General features: G+C 37.2%; 1 protein-coding gene across 1 annotated transcript in view; it reads right to left on the reverse strand.

The window, feature by feature from the left end:
* Window positions 1-16,808: 16,808 nt before the first annotated feature.
* The window catches only part of LOC140246213 (cytoplasmic FMR1-interacting protein 1-like), a 71,178-nt gene continuing 66,680 nt past the window's right edge, over window positions 16,809-21,306 (reverse strand). Inside the window, exons 24-27 of the mRNA XM_072325663.1 lie at window positions 21,102-21,196; window positions 19,772-20,016; window positions 18,840-18,987; window positions 16,809-17,163 (exon numbers count right to left, since the gene is read on the reverse strand). Coding sequence (XP_072181764.1) covers window positions 16,981-17,163; window positions 18,840-18,987; window positions 19,772-20,016; window positions 21,102-21,196 — 671 coding nt within the window. The 3' untranslated portion in view covers window positions 16,809-16,980. The remainder of the gene's footprint in view (window positions 17,164-18,839; window positions 18,988-19,771; window positions 20,017-21,101; window positions 21,197-21,306) is intronic.

Consider the following 21,306-nt stretch of genomic DNA (forward strand, 5'->3'; position numbering starts at 1 on the left):
CCGTACAATAGCGAATTACTGAGTAGAAATGCTGCGAATCGGAGCGGGAAAACAATTCTTTTTCAGGGAATGGCGATAAGATTTTTGAGCGAAAAAATTATGTCGACTTAGATGAGGGAATTAACACGTATTTCAGCTCAGTTGGCACTCAAAAATCAGGTCGACTTCTGCGAGTTGTCGACTTATAAATGTCGACTAAGACGAAGAAATTTTCAAGGAATAACAAAGGCAAAAATCGGGACTGCTGGTATTTAAACTTCCAATTCCAAATTCTAATTGCAATGATGTCATGTTTTAAATTGAAGTGGCAATATTCAATCTTCCAATTCTAAATCGATGAAACTTAAAAAGTCCAAGTTTCAAAATAGTTTGTAACAGTAAAATTCAATGTATCTACCCGCTCTGTGTTTGTAGGTTTGATCATATTGAAAGATCTTAATTGTCATAGATAGTTATCACACAATATTTGAAGGTAAATTTTGATGTGTTTTTAATGGTACTGGTAGAGGAAATATTTACTGGCAGTGAAACTTAACACCATAGAGGAGAAGTGCTTGTGAATTTGTGGGTTGTGGATCCATGTTTACTGGAAATGATAGATTTGATGCTTGATTGATGGTTGCTGCAGCTATCGCTTAGCTCATCTACTCTCTCGTTTCATGAGAAGTTTGAGCATAGTGCTTCAGGCTAGATCCCGAGTGATTGCCTGACACAGGCTTTAAGGCATGGTCTTTAAATCCAGCATTTTGAAGCTTTGTTATTGATGTTGCTGTCACACAATAGTTGGCACATGGTCTGGTTCAGGTTCCTGCCCTGGACGAATTGGATTTCATTTTGTCACCTATTGTCGTCTTCCCGAGTGGTACATCATAATTCCATGCACTAGATTGGAGTGAATTCTTCTTCAGTGGTCTTCATCACAATACCATGGACCAGATGTCGATGAATTCTTCTTCAGTGATCTTTTGTTAGAACCACTGACATTTGGATTAAAGCCTATCTGTGTAGTGTACGAGGGAAGGTGTGGGGCATTGCTGTCCACCTGTGACAGCACAGTTATGTTGGGTAAGTGGGCCTTTGAGAATTTTGTATTGCTTTCCCCTTTTATTAGCTCACCTGAGCCGAAGGCTCAAGTGAGCTACAGTGTATTGCGATCGCTCTTCGTCCGGCGTCTGTCATGCGTCGTGCGTCATCCGTCGTGCGTAAACTTTTTACATTTTCATCTTCTTCTTTAGAACCCCATGACCGATTTTCACCAAACTTGGCAGGTAGCATCCCTAGGGAGATAGGATCTCAATTTGTTCAAATGGGCACCATGGCCCACCTGGGGGGCCCAAACACCCTACAATTAAGGAATCTTTAAAAATCTTCTCTAGAACCAGAAGTGATAGGGCTTAGTTGATACTATGAATAAGTACATTGATGACTGTAATTTCAAGTTTGTTCATGGGGGAATCAGGGGTGCCCCCCTTGGGACCCAGGGGAGGGGGTGGGGAGGGGTCCTAATGGGGCCTAAATTGTACATTTTCATCTTCACTTTGAGATTGCCATGTCTGATTTTCACCAAACTTGGTAGGTAGCATTCCTAGGGGGATAGGATCTCCATTTGTTCAAATGGGCACCATGGCCCAAACACCCACAATTAAGGAATCTTTAAAAATCTTCTTCTCTAGAACCAGAAGTGACAGGGCTTAGATAATACTATGAGTTAGTACATTGATGACTGTAGTTTCAAGTTTGTTCATGGGATTGGCGGAATCAGGGGTGCCCCCCCCCCCCTTGGGACCCAGGAGAGGGGATGGGGAGAAGTCCTACAGTTGTAATGTAATGTACATGTTCATCTTCTTCTTGAAAACCTCATGATGAATTTTTACCAAACTAAGCAGGTAGCATCCCTAGGGGGGAGGGGGGCCCCTAGCCCCCCCCCCCCCACATTAAGGAATATTTTAAATCTTCTATTCTAGAACCAGAAATGATAAAGCAAAGTTAATACCATGAGTTTGTACATTGATGACTTTAGTTCCAAGTTTGTTCATTGCAGATCCAGGGCTGCCTGCCCCCCCCCCCCCCCACTCAGAAGTTGAAGGGGGGGGGGGGTCCATATGCAGACCTAAATTTCCAATGTTCTCAGGTAAGAGTGTGCAAGAATGCATGGAAGGTGAAATAGCGATACTCAGGTGAGCGCGTGACCCCCGGGTCTCTTGTTCCTCATGAATTTCAAAGTTACAATGTATGCTGTGCAAATTCTCCCTTATTTAGCATTGCCAAAATGGCCTTGAAACTTGACAGCAGTCCAAAGTCAGAATGATGTACAACATCTAACTTTCTTTATAGTATTCAGGAAATCTTGCTGGAGTCCAAGTCTGGTGGCCACCATGGTCTTCTTGTTGTAAGGAGATCCATTCTTCTGTCAGTGAATTTTCCCACGAGAGTCATCCAATTTGGTATTCGACGGTGCTGCAACATTATCTGAGTCCGTAGTGATTGCACAGGCATAATCTTTGAAGAATTTGTGCAGCATACTTCACCATCATTTTTTCTGTTTTTGCTGTCGGCTCCTGGAATTAGATCTTCTAGTTTGCTGTTTTCTAATGGCTTAAATCTTACATTTCTCCCTCTGCCTTTATTGATTACTGTAATGAGTTTTGAGGCAAAATTATAGCTAAAAACATTGCATTGTTAATTCACTCTACTGATTTCAGTGGTTGCTATATGTTACATTTTTACTGCTGCAAAAGCGGAAATAAATGACTGATTCAGACACTATAATAGTATGAAGAAATTGTCTGCACTGACATATATTGTTTGCATTGCAATCACCTAAAACAAGGGTCACCTCTTTGTGCTATTGAAGCCAAGTGGTTACAGTACAATGTAATGTACATGCATACATTTACCCCTACAAACCAAAAATATGTGATGCAGTACTATGGGACAGTTTAGTACTATGGGGACAGTTTGGGGTGCCACAGGGCAGACGAGAACTATTCTTGAACAATTGAAGGTACTTCTTTCCCCAATTTCAAACAATCAGAATCTAGGGTTCATCAAACGAGGTACATATGCATGTAAATGAGTACAGCTACAACCCATATTCATTGACATGACTGTTTGTGTTCCTCTTTAATACAGAAAAGTTGTAATGCATATATAGCAGTGTTGCATAGGACAGTATCTTGGTATCCGTAGCAGCAGTGCAGGTGGATACTGGCTGTGAGTCCATTGTGATGTTTAGTTCTGGAGGAGTAGTTTTGGTGGTAAAATGGTATACATGTACTTGTGATAATTTTAATGTATGTTGAATTTTATTTAGCTAATGAGATGAAAAAATGTATCCTATGGATTCTATCATTTAAAAGTAGAGGTTGTAATATGCAGTAGAAAGGGGATCCAGAATATTTATTTTCTTTGATATATGATCATTCTGGGATTTTGGTAATGTTGACTGTGATGGGAAGGAGCCTGCCAACTACCCTTTCGATGTTTAATGTGATTTTCCTGCATATGCAAAGCTTTCATTGAATGTTTTCTTTTGTTCATATCTGTGTTTGGGTCCCTTTTATGAAGAGATGAATAAACAAAATGCTCACAGCCGATCGGTTAGGCCAAGTAAAAAAAAAAATGAAAGTAGTGTCTTGCCGTGATGTTTGGAGAAAGGTGATGCAGAAGGTCCTTGCTTTTGATATCGTACTATTTTTCTGATATGCAGCTGCTGCATAATTGGGTAGGTGCAAGGTAGCGTAAGGCAATAGTGAAGTTTTGTACCACGTCGCTTGATGATTTTCAAATGTGCACAAACTTATCCGAAATATTGCAACTGATTGACAAATTGCCCTACATACATTGACGTGAATAAGCACTGAATTGATCAGTGTTTCCAGTATGTACGCCCATGATTTTTCTTTATCATGGCTACTACTAAAAACACTGATCAATTCAGTGCTTATTCACGTCGATGTAGGTTAATTTGTCAATCAGTTGCAATGAAAACATCTCGACGGAAGAATTTCATGACTTTGAATTATCCGAAATATTTCTCCACCTTAAATACTTGCATCTGAGTCTACAAAGTATGGTGGAATTTGAATATTTGCTGTTAATTTTGACATGTTATACATTTCGGAATGTCTGTACTGTACTGTGCTGCTGTGTACGTGTAAATATCATACCGAACCAGCTGCACTACTCTGTACAATGTATGTGTACCTGTGTCGTATAACAACCAACTACCCGAGTACAGCACAAAGCTTCAAATTAAGCAATTTGGTTATTGTTAAATGTGTAAAAGTGTCATAAAGTGTCACACTCTTTAATGTTCAACTTGTGCCCGACATTGGAGACTCAGATGTGTATGCTTTAGGTTGAGGATAAGTTTGTAAATATTTGAAAATCAGTTATACAAGGCAGTGCAAAACTACATTTGCATCCTAATACGATATTGGGCACGAGCACATAACCTTTGAAACCAAGTGTGCAAAGACAACTTGTCTGTCATGTATATGTTGGATGCTTTCTCATCAGTACGCCACATCCAGGCCCACAGTACAGTGGCTGGTTTGCAGGTAATTTGATCTTGCCCAGAGGTACAATAGTGAATGTGCACTGTATTACATTACATTTAGAAACTAGAAAGATTCTAATTCTACGTGGGCATGACATCATGTTCGGTGGCTGACTTTCTCATATTTTTGCGGCAGCCCAAAAGTTGTAAATATAAAAAAGTAATAAAAATGGATTTGGACAGGCACAACAAACAGATTTTTAATATTTTCATCAACATTTTAGAAAATAGTAAATAGTTAAAAAAAAAACAACAACAACAAAAAAACCCCTAAATGATGCAGCACCAAATCTAATGTGCATGAGGACGAGAAAGTACTTTTTAAATATTTACTTGGCATTATTTTCGCAAGCCTTGCTGTGGCTATGGTCATTACAGCTGTTATGTTGTGATTGTTGTGAAGTGCTTCATCATACATCCCCTCATATCTGACACTATATTTCCTGCCACTGTCATGTTTGTTGTGATAGGAAATGAAGTGAGTAATTATGTGTACACAAACTATGTTGTGGTCTTAAGTGATGTCATGGATGATCAATATTGTCATAAGCTGCTTCTTCAAACAATACAGAAACCCACTTACAGCATGAGTGTAAATGTATGAGAATCACTGTCTTCACAGGTAGCTAAATGTGCTTGAGTATCACCCCAGTTAAGACCAGGAGATGCTACATCCTCCCCAGCCCCATTTCCCCATCACTTTACCACTGCCTGTACTCTGCCCTGCTTCACTTACATGTGTATATGTTAATGTATTATCGTGCAGAATGCCATTTTCATAATGTTGTATATGAGATATATATATTCCTTTTGATGTTCATAATTTAATTTCAAGTGCCCACGTGTTAATCTATCAGTACCCCCGCCCTGGAGTGAGATGGCCCTGTATGTATTATGTCTAGAAAAGAGAAAAACTACCAGGTAAAGACTCTTTGAAAATTTGTATTCAAATCAAGACATTCAATGGGTATGAGCTTTAATAGACAAATTTTCTCTTGTGTTTTTGAAATATCAAAGCTTGTATTATCCAGCTCAGGTCATGACTAACTTTGTCTAAACAGAAGTGGAGTATAGCATCTATCTCATGCAAATGATTGACAAATTGCACTTTGTCAATGTCTAATAACTGATTATTCAGTTTTTGGTGGTGGCCTTGGTAAAAAATCATGGACACACGTACTGGGTGAATGATTGGTGTTTATTTTCGTCGATGAAGAGCAATTTGTCAATCAGTTGCAAGAAAAACAACTGGAAGCTAGAATTATTAATTTGAACATATTAAAGATTTTACTCTAATTATGATCTTGATTATGATCACAATGGACCGTTGGCCTTGATTGGACATCTCTTGACAAGAAATAAATGATTACCCCCTAAAATAGAATGAAGATTTAAGTGGTATTCATATGTCCTGTGTGTTTGCAGCCCTTCTGAGGTACGTGAATAAGTAGAAAACTTGTTTTGTGAAATCTGCCTTAAATTTGGCCTGGGAAAAGACTTGTCATGTGTTCAACATGGAAGCTCATCATACCCAAACTATGCCATTGTTCATAATGGCCTTAGAGGCAGAAATTTTGTCTTTGCCATTTTCTTGAAGCAATGCTCTTTCAGCAAAAGCAGAAAATGGATAGTGGATTCTTTTTGTCTGTGTGTGTGTGTGTGTGTGTGTGTGTATGTGTTTATCGTGGTATTTTATTTGGCATAAAAATTATGTTATTGTGATATATCAGCTAAATGGTTTTGATCATATCATATCCATATATAAAAATTGCCACAGCTGACCACTTAGAAAATTATCTTATGTGGGAAGTATACTCTAATGTATTCACCTGTGAAATACCTCATGAACACTTACTTTGAGGAAAAGACTAACTACAAACTACAACAGTGCAATACACTGAGTGGCTGCACAGCAGATATCCTGGTGATGTACCTTTTCAAATTACAGAATTTTAAAATATTTCTTAGTATCATTTGTATCAGTCTGCAGTTCTTCTTGCCCTCTTGTGTGCAGACTAATGATGAATTTGTATATGTTACAGAAAGTGCAGTAAATCTGGTTACAAGTTGTAGGTTTACTGTAAAATTTCCCATTACATGCAGTCATTCATTTAACACCCCTGTAAGGTGTTTTGAGATACAATTGATCACAAGACTACATGTCATAAATCGAGCAGTTGGAGTGACAGTATCCTTTTAAGTGGTATTTTTCATAGTCTGTGGATGTTGTCAGTCACCCAGGTAAAGTAGATCATGAACTATATCAGTAAATCTACTCAACTGGATGGACTTGTAGTTTTGGAGTGGCGATGTTTTCACGTCCTCTCAGGGGCGATTTATCAGGCGGTAATTGGTTATTGACCCGTGACAGGATCATGGAATTTTGGAAAGTGCCGAAAATACCAATAAGTCCAGTTGACTAGATTTACTGATATAGTTCATGCTCATAGTGATAGCTTATCAAGTGTATGTGACTTTATGTAGCCTTCAGAAAGGTTGGTGATTTTATTTGCATACAAATGGCCTACCACTTCCCTTGACATATTATAACCTGTATTTATTGCATAACTATTGTCAAACCGAAGTCTTTTGAACTGGTTGAAAGCACTTCCTCCCAAGAAAAGAACCCCCCCCCCCCCCCCCCCCGTGTGTGTGTGTCAATAGGAGTTCAAGAGTTATGATTATTAGAATACTCCATACCATTGCATTAAACCCCTGATGAACCGAGCCTCATACGTTATTTTGTTTTGTCAATAATACAGTGTATTATACCAGGGAGGTGACACCTCCCTGATTATACATTCCACGTGGCGTCCATCTGGTTTGGGTTGATTTAAAAAAGAAAAAAAACAACTGTCTTTAAGTGGTAGGCATCAAAGAAAAATCCTAGCAAATGGAGATGGTGCGTACCAAATATGCAGCTGAGAAACCTACACAATAAAGGGAAGACTGAGACTGAGTAGTTAAGTGATACTCCCTGGGGGAAAATGTCATGGAGAAAACCTTCACTTCAGAATGGCTAGATAGCATTTGAATGTAATGTAATATGTCAATTATATGGTTTCTTCTGGCCTCCTACTAGCTATTGGGTGATTCTACAAAATAGAATGAGCAAGTCTGTCCTTATCAGCCCTTGTAGAATCTTGCAGTTTTTACTAAATATAGTCAGAAAGTGGCAGTTGGTGTTTAGAAAGATGTATAAATGTGAATTATCAGCTGTATGTAACTATATGAGTTAGCAAGCAATACAGAAGACTGCAATTCTTGAATTCCTCTTACTTGCAGCATCTTCCATTTGCCTTAGGGTTGTATTTTTTTTTTTTGGGTTAATTGAAAATAATGGCAAGTAGTTCAGACTTGTGATGCATTCATCACAATCCATCATATCAAACCATGATGACAGAGGATTATGTTGAGACTGCCCCACTATGGTGGATGAATGGGTTTCTACAGCTACTATAATTAAATCTCTTTACTTGCCTCTGGTTCCATATTAAATTAGAGTGATGAATATCAAAATCTTTGTTTTGTATCTTCCCTTCTTTTGTTGTAGGAATTTGTTGTGATTTGAGGGATTGCTGCAGATGATAAAATCTGTGTTGTGTACAAAGAATTATAGAAGTATGTGCTGAAGATTTGTGTGTGTGTGTGTGTGTGTGATATCTGAATCATAATGGAGAATCGATCCCAAGTTCTTGATCCCAAGTTCTTGATGGGTGTGTGTGTGTGTGTGTGTGTGTTTGTGTTTGTGTGTGTTTGTGTTTGTGTGTGTTTGTGTTTGTAGGGGAACAGGCTTCAACCAAGGAGGTATCACACACACACACAGACACATACACAGACACAGACACACACACGCACACACACAGACACACACAGACACACACGTGAGTTTCTCCTGCATATGTGAATATAGTCCGACTTCAATTATCCGAACTTTTCTATTATTCAGATGCCTCTAAGTGGTGAAAAAAAAGTGATTTCAAACACAATTTACAGTGTACCGATGATATTACCTAAAGGAACATGATATGAAAATTTGTCTCAATTCATAATTATGATTTCATGTAGGCTAGCATATTATGCCTACATTGTACATCAGTGTTGTGTCGTACACTACCAACGTAGCTACACGTACCACTGGGTTTGCAGCCTGCTTTTACTCATATGTATGGCCTACATAAACATCGTTTCTCCCATATCAGGCCATATTGCTTATCCAAACGGGAGCCGCTCCAGACACGGCAAAAAACAGAGGTCGGACTGTTAACTCATTTCTGTGGACGTACTGTAGTCAAGCTACAATATGTATTTTCATATTGGTTTGAATGCTGATGCATACTTTTTTACAAACATATCTACCACACCACAAAACATGCCACAAGTCTCCCAAAGGTTGTCTTATCCTTCAACAGGTATTATGTGAAAACAAAACAGGAACAAACAAATAAACATAAGCAGCAAACTGACAAGACATGTGAAAGATCAAACTTCTGCATCACCAGACGTATTTTGCCAGAAATGTAGTACATGTACACGAAAGCATCATATACCTATCCTCATTTCTTCCACTACATCCTTAAGTGTGTTATTTGCTCTTTCATCTTAACATTGCAGTTGTCAAAAACATGTACTGTAAAACCAGAAATTTTTGCATGTATGAAAATTTTGTGCATTGAATGCCAGTGGCAATTCGCGAAAGTTTCGTGCAAGCAAAAGGCTGTTCGCTCCAATAGATTTGTGACAGTTTCATGCTGCCAATATTTCTGGTTTTACAGTATTTGCATTTGGTAATGGTTTATGATTACAGAAGTAATATTCATTTGCTCTATGAAGTTATCATTTACAGCATATAGTGTAAATGAACATAAATGTAGATGAGGCATCTTAGTGGTATTCAAGTAATGATGTGTATTTCCCACCAACTGGATAGACTGGTATATGTGGTAAATTAATTTTTTTTTTTTTTTCAAATGTCTTAAGTTCGCAGGTATCACCAATTTTAAATAACTCATAACATTTTGTTTTTTCTCCAAGGTGGGAAATCACAAACATTTTGTCTTTAAAAGAGGCACATCTTTTCAATTTGTCAATGCAGTCCTTGATTGCTGAGGCAAAATTATCCTACAAGTCCCGATTTCACACTGGTGCAAAATATATACAAGAAATACATGTATATGGCACAGGTATGCAGTAGGTGCAGTCCATACCACATCACTTATCCCTCTTAAGGGAATATGTGTTACTTGTTGTCTTAATACTGCCATGTATGGAAACAGGCAGCCATAATCAACAACTTTACATGTCTATCAAAATCAGATGCAAGAAAATACTGAATGAGCTAGGGCTCCACACTGAAGTTGTGCAATATGTGATCCTAGCTCAGGCAATACATTTTCGTCTTCCCCTGAAGTCCTTGATATCACACCCATATCTTTCTGTACCTACACATGAAGGTACACACAATACAATTTATGTGTATTAAAGGTCCAGTTTACCTTTGGGAGCAGTGATTTCAAAAATGTTCAAGATATCAAATTTGATGCATATTTGTAGGTCTGTTGTATCATAAAACATCCTACCATATGAAATATTTGCAATAAAACCTAGAATATAAGGAGATATCAGGGTTTTTCTCAATAAACCGTAACTGTATACGGTTTAGTCTGGAAACATTTTTATTATAACTATTGTTCACATTTTGTGTATTTAACAACACTTAACAATGATTCTACGGATTCAAATTTTGACAGTGGTTGTTTCTATCCCTAACTCACATTTTAGAACTATTTTAAAGCACTAATGCTGGGTCTTTGTTTCATCTGCAAATGGTAAATTATGCCTTTAACTAAAGGATAGAGGAAGATTATGCTTGAAAGTTAGGGTTTGGCCTGTCAAAATCCTGCCCCAAGGTTTGTACCCAAGGTCTCTATCCTATGGTCTTCATGGAGACTTCATACTACGTTTTTGAATAACTGCATTCTCTTCCCCTAGAAGTGCCATGAACAAACTTCATATTTCACCAATACATATTATCAAAAACAATATATTTCTTGGGCATTAATATTTCTTGACCATGAGAAGTGGATGGGATTATCAGTGATTTTGCCTTTTTGGCTGAAATGACCTAAATATCTGAGAGATGAAGTACTTCACAATGACAACAATAATACCTGAGATACGAAAATACCACAGATCATGTCACACAGCATCTCATAAATCCTAAAATAGTGGTGTTGTTTTTTTCTCCACCAAGCAGATCTTGAGCAAGTGCTATTGTAGAGTCCATATTGCTTCTTGACGGATGAATTATATCCAAAAGACAGTCATGTGGTCTGAAGTTACTAACAACATCATAGAAATGAATGAGATGTGTGAAGGAGGTACAATGAAATGAATATGTATGTAAGATAAAAAATGGTACAACAATAAATGAGTTTATGGCAATATATACACTGCTTTTGTCAGAGATGCTTTTATTCTAAACATTTTGCATGTGGAATTTGACAATGGTTTTGACAATTTTTCATGTACATGCTAAACTTTTGGGTACTAAAAATCTTTTGAATATGATATACACTTCTCTGATTAAAAATATGTGAACAAGGCTAATGGAAGATTTCTGGATTTTCTGGAATTCATTGTAATTCAGAGATAATGAAACATCCATGAGGTAACATGATAATTAAATTGGCAAACTACAAATAGGCATCATGCAGGTTGTATTTACAAATGTAAACCAATATACAAATCTAAGATATAAAATAAGTGACTAGTAAAATATGTCACATCAAAAAGCCTGCAGTTTAATCCCTAACTACCTTAAAAGTTCACTGCATGGCCAGCCTAACATTTCTATTTCATTTCCCACTATGGGGTATATTACACTCTCACAAACCAGTATACATCATACAGTATACGTTATACAGTATACACCAGTATACAGCACATATCAGAAACCACTAAACATTACACATCACATATCACAAAGTCCATATTCCCACATATATTTCACAAAGTATCAGGTCATCATACCATTCACTACAAAAGCCAGAGACTTGAGCTATACCATATACTCTACACATTACGTAAAACTTTCCATTTATAACAGTGGAAAGCATTAAAAGTCAAGTTCAATTGTCATTTCTCAAACTACTTAAATGCTCCGAGATGTAAATCTGGTTATATAAAAATGGGAGGTGTACATGAATATTCCAGATGATATGAATAAATCAATAAAATTGAGTTTAAGTACAGATATTAAGTCACTTCCTTTTTATACTAATTGCATATGTCAATGATATAAATCTATTTATGAATATCCAACTATTTCACTCTACAAGCTCTATCGAATGTCAAGCTTTACAATACATACATTACAAACCATAAAAACCTAATGAATATGTTTCAAAGAACCATACTTCACACAAATGCATCCTAACCAAGGACATAAAAATAGGTTAACTTGGCCTCAATAACAGTGATGAACATTTCTCCTACTCCCAACAATTCATGCCGACTTCTGTCTGAAGAATTCAAAACTTGTGAAAAACAAAACAAATTGAAGAGACAATGTGAGATGCATGTTGTTTGGACACATACAGATGTTTGACTGAAAGCACATTGTATAGGCACACCATGGGGTAATGGGTCATGCCTTTTAAATAGGAATGTCAGTATTCATTTGTCTTGTATACATACACAACACTTGGTACAGACACAGTATGAGGGGAGGTGGAAATATAAGAGCACATCAACTTGTGCTGCACAGCATAAGGAACCCAGTGGAATAGGCACTTGATCACATTGGGGGCTCTCTAGAAGCATAAATCCTTTAATATCTTTATCATAACATGTGGAAGATGAATATTCATGTTATCTGCAATCATGGTACACATTTGAATAATCATATCAGAAAGCCATCAACATGTCTTTCTGGGTACCAGCTACATCAATGTCATGCAGGAAATGGGGGACACTTTCAACAGAGCAACCTCCTGGGTGTGGAAAGCAACTTGTCAGGAAGCGAGACTACATTTCCTCACAATTTCACTGATAACAGCAGCATATGAATATCATGTGCACTTTTCAGATATACACAAGTAGAGTTGATAACTAAAGTCTATTGGCCAACACATGTACATCTTCCAAATCAGATATCTGGATGCACACATCTTGAACACAGACTGGAATAAAGGATGTAAGAATATGACACAAATATCTGAAACAGAAATATGATAGTGAATGACATATTGTGACAAGCATGCTAGTCACAGATATCCTATATACCCAATAACCATTCAATGGATCATATTCTTGACTCAAGATAATGGCAAGAGTCCAGTCCACATATACTTGAATAAGGCACTCACACATGGAGAGATTCATTACCACGTAATCACCCAGCAATTCCACTACATCAAACTTGACACTACAACATTCCTATCTTTTTAGTAGTATGGAATGTTCACATTCAAAGACTTCACTTAAGAATTTATGACCATGCACAGAAAAAAAAAAAAAAAAATGATTTACCTTTTCCTCGCATTCATTTCTCTGAGCCATGTGGAATGCAATGTAAACAGCTGATGAGTTGTAAACAGAGTTTTTGAACATATGACAACTTTACACAGACAATAGGCACTTTCATATAGGCAAATCATCAATAAAAAGTTAGAGCTAGAAGTAGCCTTTACACTACGATGAGCATCTACTTGACATTTAAGTCCCACTCGTTGATTAAACCACCAAACCGGAAGAAATACATAAAGAATCTAATTAAATGCAGTACTCGGAGAAAGATCACACCTGCACATAGAAGACTGCACATATAGCAATGCACTAACCCCCTGAGATGATGTTGTATTCCTGTGTCAGCACTGCTCCTTATCTGTGGCTTTTTTTTTTCATGACATCACTTCCTTCATTGTCTGCATTGCTTGTGGTGTGCTCTGAGACTCATCTACCAAAGCAAGCATCATTTTGCCACATTTTCATCCCAGTACGTATGTAGGTGTTAGAGCAGTGCAAATGTTCCATATACTACTGGCAACATCTAACACAAAACTTGTTTTAATTCAGAAGGCGACCTCATTGCAATGTAAACTAACTGCAGGAATGGGCTAAAAAGCTAGGATGCACATACACTCTTGAACAGTGGAAAACAAGATATTTGACTCTTACATACACTCTTGAACAGTGGAAAACAAGATATCTGAAACCTCTCTGTTTCAAAATGCTATTAATGAAAGATATTCTTTAAAAACAAAAACAAAAAAACACAACTTTTCCTACCAATGTCCACAATGAACAAATGACAACACAGACTACTGTATAAGCTGTTACTTTCGCATACATATATTTTCGCAAGTGAGGAGGTCATAGACATTTTCGCAAGATACTGATTTTGCGACATTGACACCGAGGCTATCATAAGTGCACTATTGCCTTTCAGTTTAAGATATTTTCCTGTGCTGTTAAATTCATGGTCCAATATTAATTTGCGAAATTCACAAAAAAATTATACCCTCCCAAAAAGAACAGCTTATATAGTCATAAACTTCACAAAATCATTATGAAATGGCTATTATGAAACACAGTTGTCCCACATTCTACTTGAATTACCAAAAAAAAAAAAAACCCACCAAAAAAACAAAACAAAACAAAACCAACAACAACAACAACAAGACAACACATGAAAACCAAAGCGGACAAGCTCTGCAGGCTAGAGCTTTGAAAGACATTGGTGGACAGTTTTTATCAAGATTGGTAGACAGTCAAAAAGAACATTAATCACAGCATGCCATAATGCACACTCACTTGATTAGTTTGCAGGAGTTGATCAAGTATGGGCTACAATACAAACCTTAAGGTACAAAGGATGAAATCATACATCACTTTTCATATACAAATTGTCTTTGATAAATTCACATTAATTCTCTGTAGCAGCCAATGTTAGGTCATGATGCAGATGTGTAACATTTAATAAAGCCAAACACACAAAAAAATACATAAATATTTCTTTTACTGATTACAAACTGTGATGAAGGCTGACATACATAGCTGGACATTATAAACAGAAATGTGATGTGGTACAATTAATAATGTCAGTGTAAACCTATGATGATTATGTTCTTTAATTCTCTCTGGAATATATCTAAGCCCATCTCTATAACTCGAACTAACCATCATAATAATATCTCCCAGGTTAAACAACATTTCAATTGAATATATGACACACCGACCAGAGGTTGCTTGTTAGAAGTAAGATAAAAACTTATATTCCTTCAGTAATTGCCACTCTTTTGGGAAGATCCTAGTTTTAATGCCTATGTGTTTAATATACACCTCTTTGCCTCAAATCTTGGTCATCGTTCAAAAGAGTGGCCTCTGGATGTACAAGACAGTGGAATCAACTTACAACCTGAAGAAGATTCATAATCTATTAAACATTACACCTGTGCACTATAGTGGTATCGCTCATGGTGTCATGATTACACGTGAAAATTCACGTCTAATACAAAAATTGTATGTCCATTTCTGCTGTTGACTGTCATATCCGACTGAAGTATTGCACTACTTATCTGTGTACAGGGCTATGAGCACAAAGTTGCTCATACTGTCACATTCTCAAGCTTTTTCAATTCTTGATGCGTCACAATGAATGAAGTCTGCTGCAAGCCTGTCTTACGAGTGATGTGAGAATGTGGTCAATTATCCTCCTTGAAAGCCCTCTACTGGTATGGACATTTATGAAACACTACTTCCTCAACTTATCAGTGGGCCTAGGTCCTCTGAAAAGCTTTCAGCTGGTTTTTCTGCTACTTGTGGAAATGTTCCAAAGCAGCATAAAATACATCTGTTGATCAATATGTTATCAGCCGCAATACAAGGGGCCAAAAGTTGGAAACAGCTGCACACACACAAAAAAGAAACCCCACCAAAACCAAAAACCAAAAAACCAAAATCACGTTCTAAATCAGATTGTTGAATCTGGTCAAAATCAAAGATTTTCTGTTTTAAGCATGATAATGTAGTCAAGGGTTTTTTTGTACCATATGTTGAACTTTCATGACAAAATGATCACAGGAAAGGCAAAAAATAAGCATTTTTTTGTTTATGCTGCATGTTTCAGGGTTTCAAGACCTTGGAATTCCCAAGCGGCAAATTACCCCCTCCCCTACACATACACATAAAATCTGCCCCTAGTAACAAGGGGAGCATTCTTATTGGTCATTTAGCTGATTGCTGCTAACTGAGAAAGCTTGCACAAAGCCAAATACCCAGGTGTGTTGCATGAGCATGCATGTGAGTGCGTAAGCTGTTGTTGTTTTCTCTGTATTTTCTCCACATTGTTCCTGTCGTGTTGCTGCGTTGCTCCTGGGGTTAATGGAGGTAGACAAAAACTATCCCCCTTGTACACTTTTATTTCTGTTCATGTTATTATCTTTTCAGGGTGAAGTCTTTAACTCTTCATTTTTCTGGTTAAAATTCTGTGTTACTGCAGTCTATTCAGAAGACAAAATCTTCCCACTCATTGTTTTCAAATAGTGGCTCCTGCTTGTACAGAAATTTACAAGACAAACTGATAATCAACGGACATGTTAGCTGTGTGCTGGGTTTGTTCCATATATTGCAAAGAGATTGTTCCAGTATGCAAAAGGTAAATGTATCTCTGATAAGTAGGATGATTACCAATGAAACCATTTTCTTCTAAGCACATGTAGAAAGCATAAGGACATTCATTAGAAGTTAGATTTTGCATGGATGGGTGAATGTTACATAAAATATGATGTGTATACCTGCACAGGATTACTTTTATGAAACATGTCATGTATCAAATCAAAGTGAAAAAATAGGGAAATAGTAACATGTCATTATCAGAGAATCAGCCACTCGCAACTTTTGGCTCCTTTATGCATTGCAGTCAATCAACCATACAACTCTACAGATTTGCATGAACACAAACTAACAAAAGTTAAGTCTCTTGAATATTTCATACAAAGCAGTATAAAGAAAGCACTGACAATGTTCACTCATTATACTATAACAAGGTCGTCCCAGTAAACATTTGTTAAAGAATAAAACACTATCCCAAAACCTTGTTCTTTCCCTTCTATTTCTGTTGATTTCAATAATTAGGCACTTGCCTTTCTCCTCGTTCCACGATTGTACATAGTAGATCCATAACAACACACATAAACTGCTACCTTTTTTAATCATTGTACACATGTACTTATCCAATGTAAATATCCACTGTCATTGTTTCCACTCATTGAAAAAAAAACTTAATAGTGAAAATGTATTTCTAAATATCTGTAACAATATGAGAAGTAAGCTGTCCCATTAGTTACTGGTACCTGACAATGAGGCCGAAAAATTCTTTACTATGGCTTTGTTTGTGTGACTATCCACTCCTTCACTCAGTCTCCATGGACCAGTCCTCCTGTGACCATTGACTGATGGATCGGAGGCTTGTAGAGTGCCACGCTGTCAGGTGATTTCTCTACCTGCTCCCCAGTCTGCAGAGTTTTGTTCAGCACATTGAAGATCTGCTGATTGAGGACCTGGTACTTGGAGATTCGGTCAACATACCTCTTTACATTCTGGGTGTTTTGTTTTTTTCAATAAGACAAATAGAAAAGAAAGACAGGTGAGAAAAAAGAACAAATGAATACTGTGAATTATTTTCATTTACGATTCATTCTACTACATTTTCAAAATTACTGCACCTGCATTTATTAAATCATCTAAATAATATACTATTATCATAACCATTAAGACATTTCTCCCTCTACAAATGTTACTTCTAGAAACATACTGATTTTAACCTAAAGGGTATTCATGGAACCAATGCAAGTAAACTATGAAATCGTACTCTAGTTACTCTCAATTTCTGATAAGAACATTTCTTTGTCTGTATTTTTTGCTAAAACTTACATGTAGATTGTCATCATCTTTATTATCATTATCACTATAGCAACAAAGTAATCCAGTGGATAAAGACTCAATAATGATTAAGTTACACAAATATATAAAAAAAAAAGAAATCACAAACACAAAGTGAATGTCAACATACTGCAATAAATAACAAAAATGACTTTTAACATGAGAAAAAATAATTATACACAATAAGCCTCCCATGTCTGGACAGAAAAGCTTTGCTTGAAAAAGATACCACCCTGAAATTGCCACTTGAACAGAAGAAACAGTGGGTGGAGTCGCAGGAAATCTGTAAATCTACCTTGAACAATGCCATCATGACTGCTTGGATTAATCTTCTTCAAGACTTACTGCTCTTTAACAACTTAAACTACCAAAAAACAAAAAAACAAAAAACAAAAAACAAAACAAGGCAAGTGCCATAATGTGTCTCGCCCATTCGCGTACAAGAAATTCTACGTGAATGGGATATAACAGATAAAAAAAAGAGATATACAATGTAACAGATTAAAAAAAAAAAATTATGGCAAAAAAGAAACGTGCCATAAAAACTTAACATTGGGCCCTTAAAGTTCGTTGACCCCTGCCTGTGATCTTTCACCTTGTGGTGACCATCCACTCCCCAAGGGACATCTACCATCCAAGTTTGGTCACAAACAGACCTATGGGTCAAAAGTTATGACCCATAATAGAAACGCGCCATAAAAACTAAACATTGGGCTCTAAAAGTTCATTGACCCATGCTTGTGACCATTGACCTTGTGGTGACCATCCACTCCCCAAGGGACATCTACCATCCAAGTTTGGTCACAAATGGAGTTATGGATCTAAAGTTACGACCCATAATAGAAACGCACCATAAAAACTTAACATTGGGCCCTAAAGTTCATTGACCCTGCCTGTGAGCTTTGACCTTGAGGTGACCTTCATTTATGGTAAAATGTGAAACTTTGTATGACCCCTCTTCCCTCGAAGTTTGATTGCAATTGAAGCCCAGAGTAAAGAGTTATTGAAGTTTATGTAGCGTTGCAGACAGACGACGGACAGACGGACGACGGATGGACAGACGCCGCAGGCGATCCCTTAGTCTTCCCTCACCTCCGGTGGGCTCGACAAAAACAGTGAGATTCAGACTTCAGTAAATTCTAGAGGCTGGTCTGATAGTAATGGGCGTGTCAGAAGTATCAACGCCTCCCTCACTACCCTATCTCTCTCTCTCTCTCTCTCTTTTCCCACCACAGGGCTCACACAAAATAGTTGCACATCTGTGGAATGCATCAAAATCATTAACAAGCATATTGCAGATGTAATATTGAGCTGCACATAATGTGGCACTTACAATGCCATTAATGCTGGCCGTCTTGCCGTCCACATCATGGACTCTCAGGATGTGGGAACAGAAGTCGAGGAGCTCAAACTTCCTGGCCTGGGCTAGGAGTGTCATGATGGTACAGCCAGCCCAGTTCAGACCATCTCCATAGCTCTCCCTAAAGGTGACAAATAAGACAAACACGATTTTAAAAAAATTAATGAAATCTTAAAATACAAAGCTGTATGATATGTGGGTCTAAATTTGATGCCAGAACACTAAATTTGTGATGATGTTATTATTATTTCTGCTACTGTTTGCCTCATGGTGCAGCAAATCATTGGATTCCTCAAGAAAGGACTAATTAGGCACAAAAGTATTAAGTAGTGATATACAGATTACATGGGATATTTTTCACCAACTGTAACTAGAGATAGATAAGCTGACCTTAATGAACTTTATAATCATTTCAAAGTATCAACACTACTTCTTTAAAAAAAAAAAATCAGTCCAAAGAACATGACCTGTGATACGTGTTAGAAACAATATTTCCACTCAATGAATGTAACATCGAATTTTGATACAAGAAGTATTACTCTGTCATAAAAATAGCCAAAACTGAAAAACTTGACAATTTATAACCTTCATGAGAGTATGGGGCATCATGGTTAATATTTGTTTGCAGTCAGAACAGCGAGGGTGCTGTCATCAAATGCAACAGGCAGCTAGATTTTCCCATGAACATTCCTTAGCAGTTTTGAATGAAATGTGGTCTAAAATGTGCCCAGCAGACCGCATATATGGCATGACACATGCTAGCCTATAAAGGTCAGAACACAGGGACAGCATCATAGAGAGCTACAGGTATCAAGTACCAGGTAACCTGAATGATCAACCATATAAATCCACACTGAGTTTGAATGACATCCATGAGGGGAGACTCTCAGACTTTCACAACTCACTCTACACTGATGTTGTTTTCATTGAATGGCAGACAGCATACGATCATGATGGCACTCCACAGCCGTTGGAACTCAATGTTGGACTCATCGATGTGCATGACTCCATTTTCTGGTTCTTTCTCTCCTTTCCACACTGGGTCATCCAGGAAGCTCTGGATCCTGAGCAAGATCTCCTTGAAGATGATGTTGCCACAGGCGCCACGCTCCCGTAAGAGAAGCTCACTCTCCTGGACATGGAGAAGTTGCTACAAGAGGAAAATATAAAAGCACATTCATGATATGCAAGCTTGAGCACTTGAGGCACTTATTGAATAAATTTGTGCATGTGCATATTACTCATATTTTTCAAAACACTTGTAAATGATCAGTCCTAATTTTGGGCTGCTATTATACTTTATACTTTGTATTTCTGAATCAAACTCATAACATGAAATTCAAAACAAAAAACCCTAGACCTTCAGTTTTCAACTTGTACTTACAATAGATGCTAATCATACTTTTCAGCTTTTGAAAATTCCTACTGGATGAATTTGTGAAAATTAAACTTAATCTCCAATTCATACTATTTTCAATTGACTTTAATGACAAGATTAAAATGAAGTAAACATAATGCACAAAATGGCTAAGGCGATGACGTCATCAATCTACAACTGTCCTGTTTGTGCAAAGGCCTTGGATCCTAAGTTTAGGAGTAATTTGAACATGTGGTTGCTACTAGTATCATCATTTCATGAATACACACATGAGGAAGCCAACCTTGTAAACAGCACTGCAGTATTCTGAGGGCTGAAAAGGTAAGTTTTTGGTGTAAAAATGTTATTTTTACCTTTCCTGCAATATGGACATGTGTAGTAATCTGATTATGGGGAAAACAATACTTTCCCTTGAAACCTGCAGTATTTTTTTGCATTAAAAAACAGTACAAAAAAAGAAAAGAAAAGAAAAGAAAGAAGAAGTAACAGTTGGCGTCTCTACAAATAGAACTTTAATATACCGAGACTTTTTTCACTGGTGTCCAATTTTGATGAAATCTCTGTAATTCTGTTTGTTTAATTTTTACTCTGCTTATTAAAGCCAACTTGAACCCGTTGTGGAACTGCTCATCAAAACTTTTGCTTTTTACCACACTCTCTGATGCATAGCATTGGCAGGACATACTTGTTTAAACACTGCTTGTATATGTACACTAGATATTTTCCCTTCAAACTAAAATGGTGCTTCCAATCAAAGGGAGCAAGTGATAGAGATGTGAACTAGATACAGAAGTTTATATCTCTTCAGGTGATATGAACTTCATGACACATACAAGTGTAGCTTGAGCATGACAAACCTCCTTAGTGCCAAGCCTCTGCATTAGTTCACTGATGTGCAGAGCAGCATAATTCTGTTCCATCTGTTTCAGCTTTGTCTCCTGCTTCTCTCCCTCTACAGAAACAGAGCAAAAGGTGGCATTGAAGTCAAAGATCATTGAATGGGTATGTGTTCAATGCAACACGCTGTGTGATGCAATCCATGGTTTCCAATGTTCAATGTCA

Source organism: Diadema setosum, chromosome 2, assembly GCF_964275005.1.
Source record: "Diadema setosum chromosome 2, eeDiaSeto1, whole genome shotgun sequence".
Lineage (NCBI taxonomy): Eukaryota > Metazoa > Echinodermata > Echinoidea > Diadematoida > Diadematidae > Diadema > Diadema setosum.